Source organism: Zonotrichia albicollis, chromosome Z, assembly GCF_047830755.1.
Source record: "Zonotrichia albicollis isolate bZonAlb1 chromosome Z, bZonAlb1.hap1, whole genome shotgun sequence".
Classification (NCBI taxonomy): domain Eukaryota; kingdom Metazoa; phylum Chordata; class Aves; order Passeriformes; family Passerellidae; genus Zonotrichia; species Zonotrichia albicollis.
This window is the reverse complement of record NC_133860.1, coordinates 21,900,562-21,914,472: the sequence shown is the minus strand read 5'-3', so window position 1 is coordinate 21,914,472 and position 13,911 is coordinate 21,900,562. Positions and strand designations below refer to the sequence as shown.

The 13,911-nt window shown below is 38.1% G+C and overlaps 1 protein-coding gene across 3 annotated transcripts in view; it reads left to right on the top strand.

Moving 5' to 3' along the window:
• Positions 1-11,809, top strand: part of FER (FER tyrosine kinase) — a 160,616-nt gene extending 148,807 nt beyond the window's left edge. For all 3 annotated transcript variants that reach the window (XM_005490424.4, XM_014269440.3, XM_014269439.3), the window contains 2 exons: positions 674-796; positions 4,147-11,809. In XM_005490424.4, coding sequence (XP_005490481.1) covers positions 674-796; positions 4,147-4,289 — 266 coding nt within the window. In that variant the 3' untranslated portion in view covers positions 4,290-11,809. The remainder of the gene's footprint in view (positions 1-673; positions 797-4,146) is intronic.
• Positions 11,810-13,911: the final 2,102 nt, after the last annotated feature.

The following is a 13,911-nucleotide window of genomic DNA, read 5'->3' as shown; positions in this document are numbered from 1 at the left end:
AGCTACAATTCCACAAAGAGGCTTGGAATTCAGTTATCTATCAATTATCTGTTTTGCTATCTCTGAAACATAATTGGAGGCAATTGAGCCAGCAGGCCTGATTTTTTTTTCCTTAAACTCATTGGGTGTGTCAGTTTTGCAGCAGCCAGCCTTACTTTGATTTTCAGAGATCAGTTTCTCAAAGCATAAGAACCAGGCCTTCTTCACACTTAGAAGCAGTGTTGGTGGTAGCTCCTCTCAGGATAAACACCACCATGCTAAAATGGAGAACTAGAAAAGGTAACTTTTTAAAGAATATTTGGAATTGAAAGCAGTTGTAAATGAGTAGGAAAACTCTAACTTTTTTTTGTCTTTTTATATTAAAAGAAAAATATTTTTGTACGTTAAGAAGGAAAGAAATTCTTAACTTGCTTGACAAACTGGAGTTGTATACTGTGTAGAACTTAAAGTTAGCTTATGTTACTCCAGAGTTTTTGCTTTAATATAATTTGTTCATTCTTTGAAATAATGGAGACTGTGAAATCTGTAGAATGTTTTATTAGTAGCTACAGCTTTGTTTTGCTTGGAGATTGCCAGTGTAACACTTCTACCTTTACAGGAAATTTGGGCCATAATTATCTGAAATACCAATTTCTCTGTATGTTAAATTCAAGGTTTGCTTTCCTTTTTTTAGGGAGATACACATCTGAGAGTGATGTATGGAGCTTTGGAATCCTTCTGTGGGAGACCTTCAGTTTAGGAGTGTGCCCATACCCTGGAATGACCAACCAACAAGCAAGAGAACAAGTTGAGAAAGGTAATTATTCCTTGAAAGTGAAACAAATGCTGGATAAATGGTAAGGATTCAGCGTAAAATAGCCAAGAAATAACATACAAGTTTTGTAGCAACTTTAGCAAAAACAGTATGAGGTTTCCTAAACTGCTGACCAACTCTCTGGGAGGAGTAGGGTGATATAGGCCTTTTGGAAAAAAAGGAATACACTGACCAGTAACTTAAACGTTGGAAGACTTACAGCATGCTGACTTTCATTATTGCAGAACTAACAGGTGAGATGGAAAGGAGGGATTTACTGCTGTGCAAAGCAGAAGCTTGAACAGAATGAAATATTTAAGATTATGCTAATGCAGGTATAAATATTCTAGACTGCCAGGAAAAAATCTCTGTCATTCCATCTTCTTTATTAAATAATTTCACAGAAAGATTTAACAATTCTGGTGGAGAATGGTAAGCTAGTTGAGCATTGCAAACTGCATTTCTCTTTTGCTAAATAATCAAAAGGTTAAAATAGCAAATAACTGTGAGTAGGAGTTCAGGATTTTGATTTATTTTCATTGTTTTTAGTGGCATTTCAGAAGTGTTCCTTCCTTACATAATACTACTGTAAAATTTATAAATATGTTCTAAGCTAGTAAAACTTCCAAATTATTTAAAACAAAAACAAACTGCAAACAAACAAAAAACCTCTGGTTTGCTGATTTACACACATTGTCAGTGTTTGTTATAGTTTTATAATCACTGTAGGTGATAATAAAGTTTCTCCTTAAAGGCCAAATCCAATCCTGGCGCCTGAGCCATATTTGTCTGATAATTTGTGGAATCACAGACTCAAAGAATGGCTGAGGTGTGCAGGGAGCTCTGAATATTGTCTGGTCCAACCACCCAGCTCAGCAGGATCACATCCGGATGACTTTTGCATATCTCTGTGAATGTGATTGTCTTTGGACAATCTGTACTCAGTCACCCGCACAGGGAAAAAGTGTTTCTTGATACTCAGGAGGAATTTCCCATGTTTCAGTGTGTGCTCATCACCTCCATGGCCTGTCACGGAGGTGGAACAGGCATGGAAAGAGCCTGGACCCACCTTCTTTGCACCCTCCCTGCAGGTGTTCATATACATTGCTGAGATCCCCTGAGCTTTCTCCTCTCCAGGATGAGCTAGCTGCTCCAGCTCACTCAGCATTTCCTCATAGGAGAGAGAGATGTTTCAGTGCCTCCATCACCTTGGTGATCCTTCATGAGATTCTCTCCATTGTGCCTGTGTCTGCCTTGTACTGGGGAGCCCAGTACTGGACCCAGAACTCTAGGTGTGGCCTCAGCCACTACTGAACAGGTTGGGCAGATGATTTCTCTCAACCTGCTTCAGCGCTCCTTCTAGTGCAGCCCAGTGTGCCATTAGCATTCTTTGCTGGAAGAGCTCGTGCTGGTGTCCAGCAGGACCCCCAGGGCCTTTCCTGACAAACCGCTTCCCATGGGGCATTCCCTGCCCGTGCTGGTGCCTGGGGCTGTTCCCAGTTGTAGCACTTGGCTCTTCCCATTCTTGAGGCTCCTGTCAGCCCCTTTCTCCAGGGGCTCCTGGCCCTAACCTCCTGCCTTTCTCCAGCCTGTCCCTGTGCACAGCACCACCACCCTGTAGTGTATCAGACCCCCTCACGGCTTGGTGCCACCAGCAAGGGGGACACTGCCATGTCACCATCGCTGAGGGGGCGCCTGCCCCTCACTCCCAGCCTTAATGAAGGTGCAACACAGGACTGGACCCTGGAGCTCCACTCAGACTTCGAACCACTCATCCCTGCCCTTCAGGGCTCACTGTTCAGCCTGTTTTCAATCCACCTCCCTGTCCTGTCTCTAGCCCATAAATTCAGAGGTGTCTTTGTGGAATTTTACAGTGAAATCCCCTCATGTATCAGGCCACTCATCGCATTGAAGAAGTTTCTCACATTGGTCAAGCATGACTTGCTCTTAGTGAATCCATGCTGACTTTCTGCATGCTTACGCCTGATGACTTCCCTGTACTGCCTGGAAATTGCTTCCAGCATTAGGTGCTCCATCACCTTCTGGGATCAATGTGATGCTGACCAGCCTGCAGTTCCTTGGGTGCTCTGACTTGAAGATAGGAGTGGCATTTGCTTTACTTGTCTTCAGGTACTCCTCCCTGTAGTTGAAGTGATGTATGAAAGATGATTTGGAATGGTGTGGCAGTGACATCAGGCTGTTCTCTCAGCACTCAGGGGTGCTTCAGAGCCCCTGGACTTTACTAAATCTGGTGTGCTTAAGTATTCTCTGATCAGGTCCTCTTCCATCAAGGGCACATCTTCTTTGTTCCAGCCTTTGTCACTGATCCCTGGAGTTTGGGATTCCTGGAGGCTGGTCTTGCTAGTAGAGGCTGAGATGAAGAAAGTGTTGAGTACCTCAGCTTGTCCCTGTCCTGTGTTGCTGAGTTGATCAGTGCCTCTTTCAGCAATGGGCACACATTTTTTCAAGCCTTTTGTCCCCTGCATAGTGAGAGGAACTCTGCTTGTTGTTCATCCCTGGAGGCTCAGGCAGTGTTTTAGTATTCCTGCCATTACCTGATTTTGTGTTTGATTTTGTCCAGGAGCTCCTTGTCCATACATACAATCCTCCTGGCATTTTTCCCAACTTCTACTCATTGAGAAATTGTCTTCACTGCTGTGAGTACACCTCTGTGGTCCAGGCTATTGATGATAAGCCTGAATAGCCACTTACCTGCGACTTTTGAATGATTAGCTGCTAATTTACTTTACTGATTGTCCATTCTCCTGCTCATTGTCAAGAGAACTGCTTGGCTGATGGCAGCAGAGAAGTGTGGAAGCCACTGCCTGTTTAAGCAGACCAGAAGAGAAAGAGATTTGAGATAAGATGGAAAGATCCAAAAGTCAAGAAAACAGAGGGAGGAAAAATTAGTTACTGAAGTGCAGGTGGGGAAGAACTTCCTTAAGGAGACAAAAAAGGGAAGAAATGTGAGAATAAAAGTGGATACATCTTCAAAAAGAGCAAATACATTTACTCGCATCTTCATGTTTATTATCAGTTTCCTCACTGCAGTGAAGTAAGGAAATACAACTGAAAACCAGAGGGTAGCTGCTTCCTAAGATACAAGAAAGAAATCTGTGTGAGTTGCTGCTCTTAGGAATGGGCAGCATCACAACTTGATGGTGCTGGTACTGGTACTGAATTTTAATTAGTTTCATAATTATCTGTCATGTATAGGATAGTATTTAAGATGTTCCTCATATTGCCTTGAAGGTCTATATAATATATTTGAACTTTGCTCTTATCTTTTTAGATTTGTCGATAAGCATCTGTTTTCAGTACTAAAAGTTTTCTCCACTTTTTCTGTGTAACAGGCTACCGAATGTCTGCACCACAAAAATGTCCAGAAGAAATATATAAAATAATGCAGAGATGCTGGGACTACAAGCCAGAAAACCGGCCAAAATTCAGTGAGATTCAGAAAGAGCTGTCTTCAATCAAAAAGAAAGTGACATAGTGATGAAGAAGTGCCAAACTCAATGTCTGGGACTTTATTTTCCAGTGAAGTAATTGTTTCCCTCAAACACTATGCATTTATATACCATTATTTGCAATATTCTTCTAGGATTACTTTGAAATTAACTGGTGTACCATCTTGAATGGTGCCTACACCTGCATTAAAGATATATACTGCGAAATGCTATATATCTAGTCACAGTAGTACTGTAATTTAGGTTACATGTACATAGGAAAGCACATACTATAAATTTAAGGGACTGTGGCTTTTTTCTGTTTTACAGCAAATAAATGCTAGTGACATTTTCAGAAGTATTCTACTTTAAGCTGTGCTCCCACTCTGCTATCCCTGTCCTGTATGTCAGCATATTAATGTGGGGATTGTCATACATGTTGGCCTTAAAACTCAAGACAGTTTTGACAAGTATTTCAACTAGAAGCTTTTTTTTAAATTCTTTCTACATCTAATATATTTAGGTGATACTTGGTTTGAAGCATGAAGCTCGGTTAGATTCTGGATGCAAACATGCTTACCAAATGGAAAAAAATCCAGAATTTTTGGTAGTTGAATTACTTGTGCATTTGTTACCATACAGTAGAAATACTTCTGACTTTTTATGTGATCTATTTAAATAATGCCTTTTTTCTCCTTCAGTGCCATCAGAATTCAGTAGCATGTTTCTTTTATGGTGACCTATGTTTATTTTAGGAAAAAAAAGACCAATATAAAGTATATTTCTTAGCACATGTTAAGAAATACTGCAAACTATCTGCCTTCCAAAAAATATGTGAAATTACTAGGCCAAGAAAAAGAGGTTTATTTATGATAGCAGCAGATGACAAATATAATTGATCTTAGAGGCACTAAAAAAATATGCTGCTAGATTTGCTTTTGACCCTGATTTTTTCCCTTAAATTGGTAGAAATTCTCAGAACCCAGCTGGAGCATGCAAAAGTTTATTCTGAACAAAAGAGCATTTCATGCATAGTGTCCAAAGGAAAATACTACTTCTGTATGGCATGAGGAAGTTGTGCAAACAACCAAAAGGAAAGAAGTATGTTTAAAGCCTCTGACAGGGAACAGCAGAGTAGAAATACTAACCTTCTATTTTTCTTACATTATTGCAATCAAATATCAAAAGACTGGGGATAAACAAGGTTTAAATGCACCAAGAATATAAACCTTGTGTTTGTATATATATACATATAAAATATATATTAAAAAAAAAGCCAGAAAGAATAAAACCTTACTAGATAGTGGAGGGAGGAAGTGCACCATTTGTTACTTTGACTCTGGGTCCTCTTTGCAGCTGGAATTGTTTTCTAGGGCTCCGAATAAAAATAGGAACAAGTTACTGTGTCCCTGTCTGAATTCCAGCATTAAGGTGCTTAAAATACTTCTAGGAATTTACTGAAATATTCAGATCAAGGGATACTAGTTGCTGCTAATGCAAGTAAGAAACAGGGATTGTAAGTAACACAGCATCTGGAATGTTAATTAGCCTTATATTTTAGTGTTACGGTGGGAATGAGATGTAGTGAAGTCAGTGGCTACATTACATTTTTATTTCTGTTAGGGTGGCTTTTCTATTGTCCACATCATCTTTTGCTCTCTAAAGTATATTTACAGTAGTGCTGAGTGGTGGTTTAGGGCTATATGTGACCAAAATATGTGTAGGCTAGAAGAATTTGTCTGTTACATAGGAATCCGTGTCCAGCTACAACAGTGAATGGTTGTGTGGGATCACATCACCTGCATTTGAGGTGGTACTGTCAGTATCCAGCTGTAAGGAATGGTAAGTGCTTCTTGCATTTTGTTAAGTGATTTTTTTTCTTGGAGATAAGGAAGCATTTATATACACATACCCATTAAAGTGTAGTGCTTGGAAAACTTGGTGGCTTAAATTAAAACTTCATTGTAAGTGTACTGGATATATTTACTTAGTTCTGTACTTCAAGTAGCCCAGAGATATTTTTCAAGAGCAGTAGGAAACGTTCTTGTTAGCTTGTATGCTTCTAAGTAGTACACAGAGTCTGTGCCTTAATTTGCTAGTATGCTAATGCAAGTGCAAGTGTACTAAGATCTAAGAGATGTTTCACAATCACTTGGGAAAACCCATCCAACAGCGTTTCCTTACATATGCATCCCTGAAGTCTGCAAGTAAGGATGACAGTGTCAGCATTCATAGCTTTTCTGGAGAGTTAATATTCTTTTATTAGAGAGATGGACTGTTTCTTTGCCATGTGCCCTCTTGACAGCAAGAAATACTGCTTCAACCAGATAAAATGAAATACTGTTTTATTCGTCATAAATTAACCAGTCACCATTCTGACTCTCATAGAAGGATAAAAACAGTACTAACATTTTATTCTGGAATTGTTAACCTCCATACATATGTATCACATTTCTGTTTAAATTTGAAGTCTTTTTAAAACAGAGAATTTCTACAGCATTGGAAAAATTTGTTACTGTTATTGAAGTAGGCACCAGTTCAGTTCAAAACTAGTAATACTTGGGGAGAATACCAGAATGGCTTTGTAAATATAGAATAAATTTCAACACAGGTACATGTCTTTTCAATTATTTAAACTTTTTGTAGCATTCATTTAACAGTTTGTGGCAGAATTTATTTGTCATGTCTGACTTGTAAGTGTTGAAACTATTCAATTTAGGAAGTGGACTCCATACCTATAGCTACTGTAGGCTTCTCACAGGAGCATTCACAACCAAGCCTGCCATGCCATGAAAATTAAAAGAAAGACATGGCACTGAAGAAGCAAAGCTGCAATATCTTCTCAATATGGCCTTTTGATGACTTAATCTTGCCAGGTTAATATTACCAGGTTAGCCAGGTCATTTGGCTCATGTACTGTGTTTAGGGAAGTTAAAAAGAGAATTTACAAAGAAGTTAAGCTTCAGCCTCTTTGGCAAGCATGGATTTCAGGTTAGGTTGTTACACTGGCATTGTCACAACCAGAGGGACCCCGAGAGAATCCTGAATTATTTTGTGTTGTTAAATGTAGGAAACTCTAAATACTGTTATCCTCAGCTTGTAATGTGAGAGGGATTTCAACAGGTTTTCTCTTATTTTCATGGTTTTCCTAGCAATTGCATTCATTGTTTTAAGAAAATTGCTTTGACAGCAAGAAGTGCATCCTTAGTTTGTTTTTAGTAGAAAATTAGTGCATATTTTCTTCCAAGTCCAGTCCTCAGTGAAGTCATAAGTTTTTCTCAGCTTCTTTATTTTATGAAAAGTAAAATAGGGAAAGTATCTTGTCTGGAAACAAACCTTGGTTCAGCAAAGGGTGGTAATGTAGTGTTAGCATCCCACAAAGGCATTAACTTTGAAATTAGTTCTTTGAAATTAGTGCATTTTCATTAGTTCTGTAAAAAAACAATGAACAAGCTTTTTGTTTATCAGCTACAGTTATATTGCATTTCTTCTTAACAAAAATATACCCTTTTGCAGAATTGCTTAAAACTTTTTTGGAAATTGTTATTGGGAAGTGCATCACCAGAAGGCCATCAGTGAGAACTGTAGCTGGTAAAGCCCATTCTCACTGACAGGAAAGAGAAAACTGGTTAAGGAAATATTAGGTTATTCATACTCAAGTATTTTTTCATTAATGTCTTTGACCACCTGTTATGCTTACTTAAATACAAGCGCATGATTAAACTTGACTATGAAGTTACCTATTTGTTATCTCTTTATAACTGTTTTGTTACCCCTTTTGCACTCATTGTAAAGGTAATAAAAAAATCAAAAAAGAAGAAAAATCCTCCACATTTTTCTGAGGTTACAGTGTAACGAAGGCTCAGAAGTATTTACAAATGTCTCCCCTCCAGTTTTCTCAGATGTGCTGCTGCACAAATATTAACAACAGTGATGAAATACTAGCCCTGTTTCCAGTATTCTTGCTGTCATATCCTCTAAATGTCAGTGCTACTCACAGACTTAAGGGAGTGCAATATTTGAAGACCTAAGCTAGTGTGTAGATAGTGTCATCAAACATGGTATTCAGCAGTTCTGAGAATAATTGATTGTCACAAATAATAAATCATTATAAAGATTAAATAAAGAGAAAGAAGCTGAGAGAGTCCACTTTCTGTAACAGCTGTCCTCTTTTTAGGCACTAGAAATATTTGTTTGTGCCAGTGCTCTTGGATTTGTAACATTTTTATGGCTAAGCATAAAATAGTTTGCTATTAAAGGAAGAGTTTGCCAATTAATGTTTTCTTCTTGTAAAGCACAAAAGGACTTCAGATATTGTTGGAAGCTTTCTTCCTAGGCTAGTCAGGCTACCAATGAAGCAATGCATTTTTTTCCTCTTAGAGTGGTTTTCATGCAGTCCTTCACTTCTAGTAATTAGTAATACAGGACCTCAATTAGTAATCAAAAGGTGCATGGCAAGCACAGGGCAAGTCCAGTATTCCTGAAGTTCCAAACAACCATGAGTTTTTAAGAGATCTGATAATTTGAAATATCAGCTCTATTGAAAATGTTTTCTTTTACTCCCCTTTTGCAGATTTACTGAAAAAAATAAAAAAGCAGTCCTTAATAACCAGCAACAACTTACTAGGAAAGTTAATCAACCTCAGGAGCCTATCAAGTTTTTCTAAGAGTAACTATTCCTTGGGGTAGCTTCCCATTATAAACACATAAAGTTTAAACGTGGAAAGCTTCTTCAAATGGAAGAATCCATTCACACGTCACATTATGAAAAGTCAAGTATTACTACCATTTATTTCCTCAAAGTGGTACTGAACTGTTATATCCAGCTCCTATATGAATTGCAGAGTTGCCTTTTAGTATGTTATTAATACCAACTTTACTTTGCTGAGACTTGAAATTTCAAACAAGGGAAGATTCTCTCATTGAAAATTCCAGCAAGATCTGCCTGTAGCTCCAACATTTTTGCGTATTTTCACATCCAGTTATCAGAGTCATTGTGTTCATTGTAATAAGTACCATATAGAACAGGGCTGGAAGCCCCTGACTTTAAACTTTCAGAGTTTGGACCCTAGAATCCACCTTGATTTCACTTCTCTGCCAAATAAGCAAAAGAAATATCTGTTTTTCAGCCTTAGTACTACTCTATAAAACAGAAAGTTTCAGAGGTGTATTTACTATTCTCTCCCAGGGAATGCTACCTCCACCAACAACCCTAAGTTACCATTATTTCCCCTTCTCTTTGATATAAAATTTCAGCTGAAATATATGTCCAAGTATAGAACTTGGGTGTTAACTCAGATTTATTTTCAGGCAGTTGTATATTATTGGCTATTTCAGACTGCCATTTTCTCAGACATCATATAGGCAGGACTTAAATTAGAAGTTTCAGATGGTTTATTTGGGGGTGGGGGTGTGAGCTAAACAACTAATCAGTTCAGTAGGTAAATGGTTGTTTTGTAGGTGTTTGAGATTGTAGCTGTGGAAGGGTGGTGCATTTAAAGATCTCAGATCCATATGCCTTCTTCAAACAAAAAAATTCTAGGCATATTTAGAAAAAAATGATAAATAAAACCCTTAAATCTAGTTGACTGAGGTAATGAATTGAAAACATAGAAGAGCCATGAACTAGATTCTTTCTTCCTCTGTCTCACAGAGTGGAACACCTTGTAAATACAACTTAATTGATTTATTGTTTACTGATAAATACAGCCTCTGAATCAGTACAGTAACATAGGATTCACACTGAGCAGAGAACACTTGGAAGGATCCTGAATTGCTACTATTTGGATCTGTTGTCTAGTTTTAGAAACACAAATGTTTATAGATAACTACTTAAGTTTTGTGAATACAGTAAGTAAGCCAGCCCTTGAAACTCTTCATCAATATAAGGCAATTAGACTTCTTAAAACAAAAATCAGAACAGTGATTCCCTTTGCATTACAGATATTGAAAGTATGTGCCAGCACTTTCCATTACTAAAAAAAAGATGCGCTGTACTCTTTTCAGTCAGCTCAGTCTTTCTCAACATATGAAGAATTCCTTTGCTGTTACATGCAAGTAATAATGCAGAATTCTTGGATAACTGATACATAACCAATTGACTCTGATCTGTTGCCTCAATTCTCAAAGAATCTTTCTGCTCTCTAATGAGGGTTGCAGCAATCTTACACTTCCAGCTGAGCTCTGCTGTAATAATCTTTACTGTTGCATCTCTCAAATGTTTCCTAATTCTGAAGGCTCCATGTATCACAGATGGCACTCTTTCACTTATCAAATGAAATTATTCTGGTGACAGAAAAGTCCAAATACACTCCTGCTGTTGTTTAATTAAGAAGTAATGTGGTGATGTTAAACTTTAAAACCTGGGGCAGTGGGTTTGTATGAAAATGGAAGTAACCATGAATCAAGGTAAAACATATTGTTCAAATCACATTTTTAATGAAATTGCAGACCCTAGCTATATTACAAATTGTCCACATCATAAGATACATCAGAGAAACAACATTTGTTACTGTCTGGTTTACAATACTGAACATCCTGCTCCACACAGGGAGAATTAAAGAGCTAAATATGCTCCTTGACATTTTGCTGTGGCTAGATTGGAACAGCGTCTTCCAAATCAACAGCAATTACTTAATTCCACCTCAGCCTTATTGTGAACTTCCTTCTTCTTAAACAGACCTTTCAGACAGTGTTAATTTTCACAATTTTGCTTTCAGGAATTTGAATTCATTATGTCATACAACATTTATTTACAGAAATAATTGTACAGCCCCACCACTATTAAGTGCTGAACTCTGCAATTCCAGGAGATAAGCATTATTGTTGTGTACAGGGAACTGCTCTTGCACTGGTTTTCAGTTGAAATGTCTGTTTACATGTCTGTTTCCAGTGTTAATTGTACCATTACCTGTAAATCACAAGTTAATTTGTTTTTTTTAGAAAGCTTCCCACCTAGTTTTCACTAAAATGCTGAAAACATGTAATACGAAAAAACTCCATGATACAGGTTCATCACACAGGACACATAAGGCAGGCAGACTCCTACAGAGAAACACTGAGGAGTGAAAGCCAGCATTAAACACCTGCCTTGTACCTTCTGTTAAAGGACTTCCAGGGATGAAACTGGGGCTGGGGTTGTAGGACTGCTGATTTTGAAATTGCATGTGTTGCTTTTCCTTTGTGTAACTGTTGGCAGCTGGAGACAGAACAGGGGTGTTAGAGAAGGAGGGAAATTCACATCACTGGCTTGCCATCGCAAGCCAGACTTTTGTCACCGGTAGCCTTGAGTGGACACAGATGCCATTTGCAGATCTCTTTAGGTATCCAGTTCTCAATTTTGTGCCAAAATACGCACCAGCAATATCAGGTAAAGCACCTTTTATGCTCTTTGTTGTTTAAAAATAATATATTTGTGAAACAGATCGATAATACATAACACTGGAAATGGGTCCTTCTTCCCTAAAGTACATGTAAAATAAAATTAAAAAAAAAAAGAAACAACATTTGTGAATTTATCTGGCTTTTAATCAAGTCTGAAAATTATAACTATGTTTTACAGTTGTCAGTTGTCGGTCCTTTATAATTTTAAATAGATCTGCATTTTAACTTTATTTATTTGCCAATTTTTATATACTTAAAGTTACACTTTAGAACTCAAGCTAACTTTTTATTTTCCTAGGCTGTTATGTAAGAGATTTTCAGTCTTCTTGTAAACTGCAGACCTTTTTTGAATAGTCCTTTGTCTTCTCCTTTGGACCACTTACCACTAATGAGTCTGCAGTCCCCGTTTAACTGTACTCTTCCAATAAATGTAAAATATTTGTATCAAGCAGTCTCATTTTATTTGATATTTACAAGTTGTGTTTCTTCATTTGCCTCTGTAATCAAGTGGAAGACCAATTCTAGTAACATTGCTTTTGGGAATAGACACAATTCAAAATACTCTGTTTCACACAGTGGGGGGAGACCCAATTGGATTTGATTTTTTTTTGAAATTTCTGGAGATAATCTTTCTGTATGATCCTCACTCACAGTTTTGCATTACTTTTGTTTACCTTTTGCATATCAGAAATTGAAGCAAGAAGTAACCTAGAGGACAGAAGGGAAAGGAGATGTTGAAATGGGCTGAGAACTTTGTTATGAGAACATTATTATGCCTTAAAAAATACAAACATATTTTGAGATCCTGTGGGTACCATAAAGTATGAATACCCCTATATGAAGAACTTCTTCCACTGCCTAATGCTCCCTGCAAATGCACCTTGTTTGAAGACCCAAAACCAGGCAGAAGGATGTGATTTTAGGTACCTGCGCCTTAAATGGTGTTGTTAAGCACTCTGCACACTGGCAGAGCCCTATGATCAGTGCCTGACTGAGGAAGGAGTTTGTAACATGTAAGGCAATTTACAGCTCTGGTTCCTAAGTGGGACTGAGGTACCTGGGATTTGTGCCATTTTTTTTTTTTTCTGATAGAATACAGTTTTAAATAAATACATAAATAAATACAGTTAAATGCATAAATAAATACAGTTTTAAAAACCTTTGAGGTGTTTTTCCCCACCATCTCCCAGTAATCATGAATGGATAATGTGTAAGTCAAGAGCTCGTCCACTGAATTTCCCCAGTGTGTGTTGGAACAGAAGACAGCACAGCATGGGGTTGCACACAGGTCTGGTACAATTCTGCTGAGACTAATTTATTAGCAGGATTGTTTTAGAAAAAGTTACTGAAGTTATTGCAGCCAAATCTGTTTTTCTCAGTGATGCCTGGCCTCCAAATAATAGAAGTATGTTGTTTGAAAATCTGTGACTGCCCCAAACACTGAGCAGCACAGGGTGGTGATAGATTTCCTCATTTGAAGTGCCACTGCAGTGAAGTAGAAATGAGGCTGAAGAAAGGAGCCTTGAAGGAGATCAGGGCCTTTGAACAGTCCTACAGTTTTGCCAGTTTAGAAGTACAGTTAAAAGATTGGCTGTTGAAAAGATTTAGTTGATTAAGACTTCTCACAAGATCCCAAAGGACACTGGTGCACAAGGACTGCTTTAAATGGCAGATCATAGCATTTCCCTATTCTTGAGATGGTGAATTTAGCCATGCAGGTACCTCTTATCCTAATAAACCTCATGGCCTGCAGTAAGAAAATGCTCCAAGGTGGATACTCCCCAATTCCCAGGTGACCATAGCACCTTATTTTGTATTTCAGTTCAAGTTCTTCACTTGGGACTTTTTATGTCTTGCTGACTTGTGAGCCCTAATGTTGCTGGTACTGTGCAGCTGGCAAAACTGCACACAGAGGACATTTGGACACAGAAGGTTTGATCCTGGGTAGCAGTTCTGTTTTGGGGTTCTTTTTCCAGACAGCCAGCATTTGCATGTCAAAGCTGGATCTGTTCTTTTTCTCCCTTTTACATCCAAATACTGTCCATGCAGAAGTGTTTTGATACTTGGGTTAAAATCCTCTCTTGATGTTTGGCAGAAATAACATTTTTGTTAAATGAAGGAGAGATCAATCTTGCTCAGAGACACAGAAGAGGCTCACATCTGAAGACTCCAAGTAGAAGAATGTGCCTGCCTTCAGCCTGGTGATGAACGGAATTTGTGCAAAATCAGAGATGGAGAGAGTTGTTTTGGGGAGTGAGTTTTTTTCAGCATATTCAATTTAGAGGC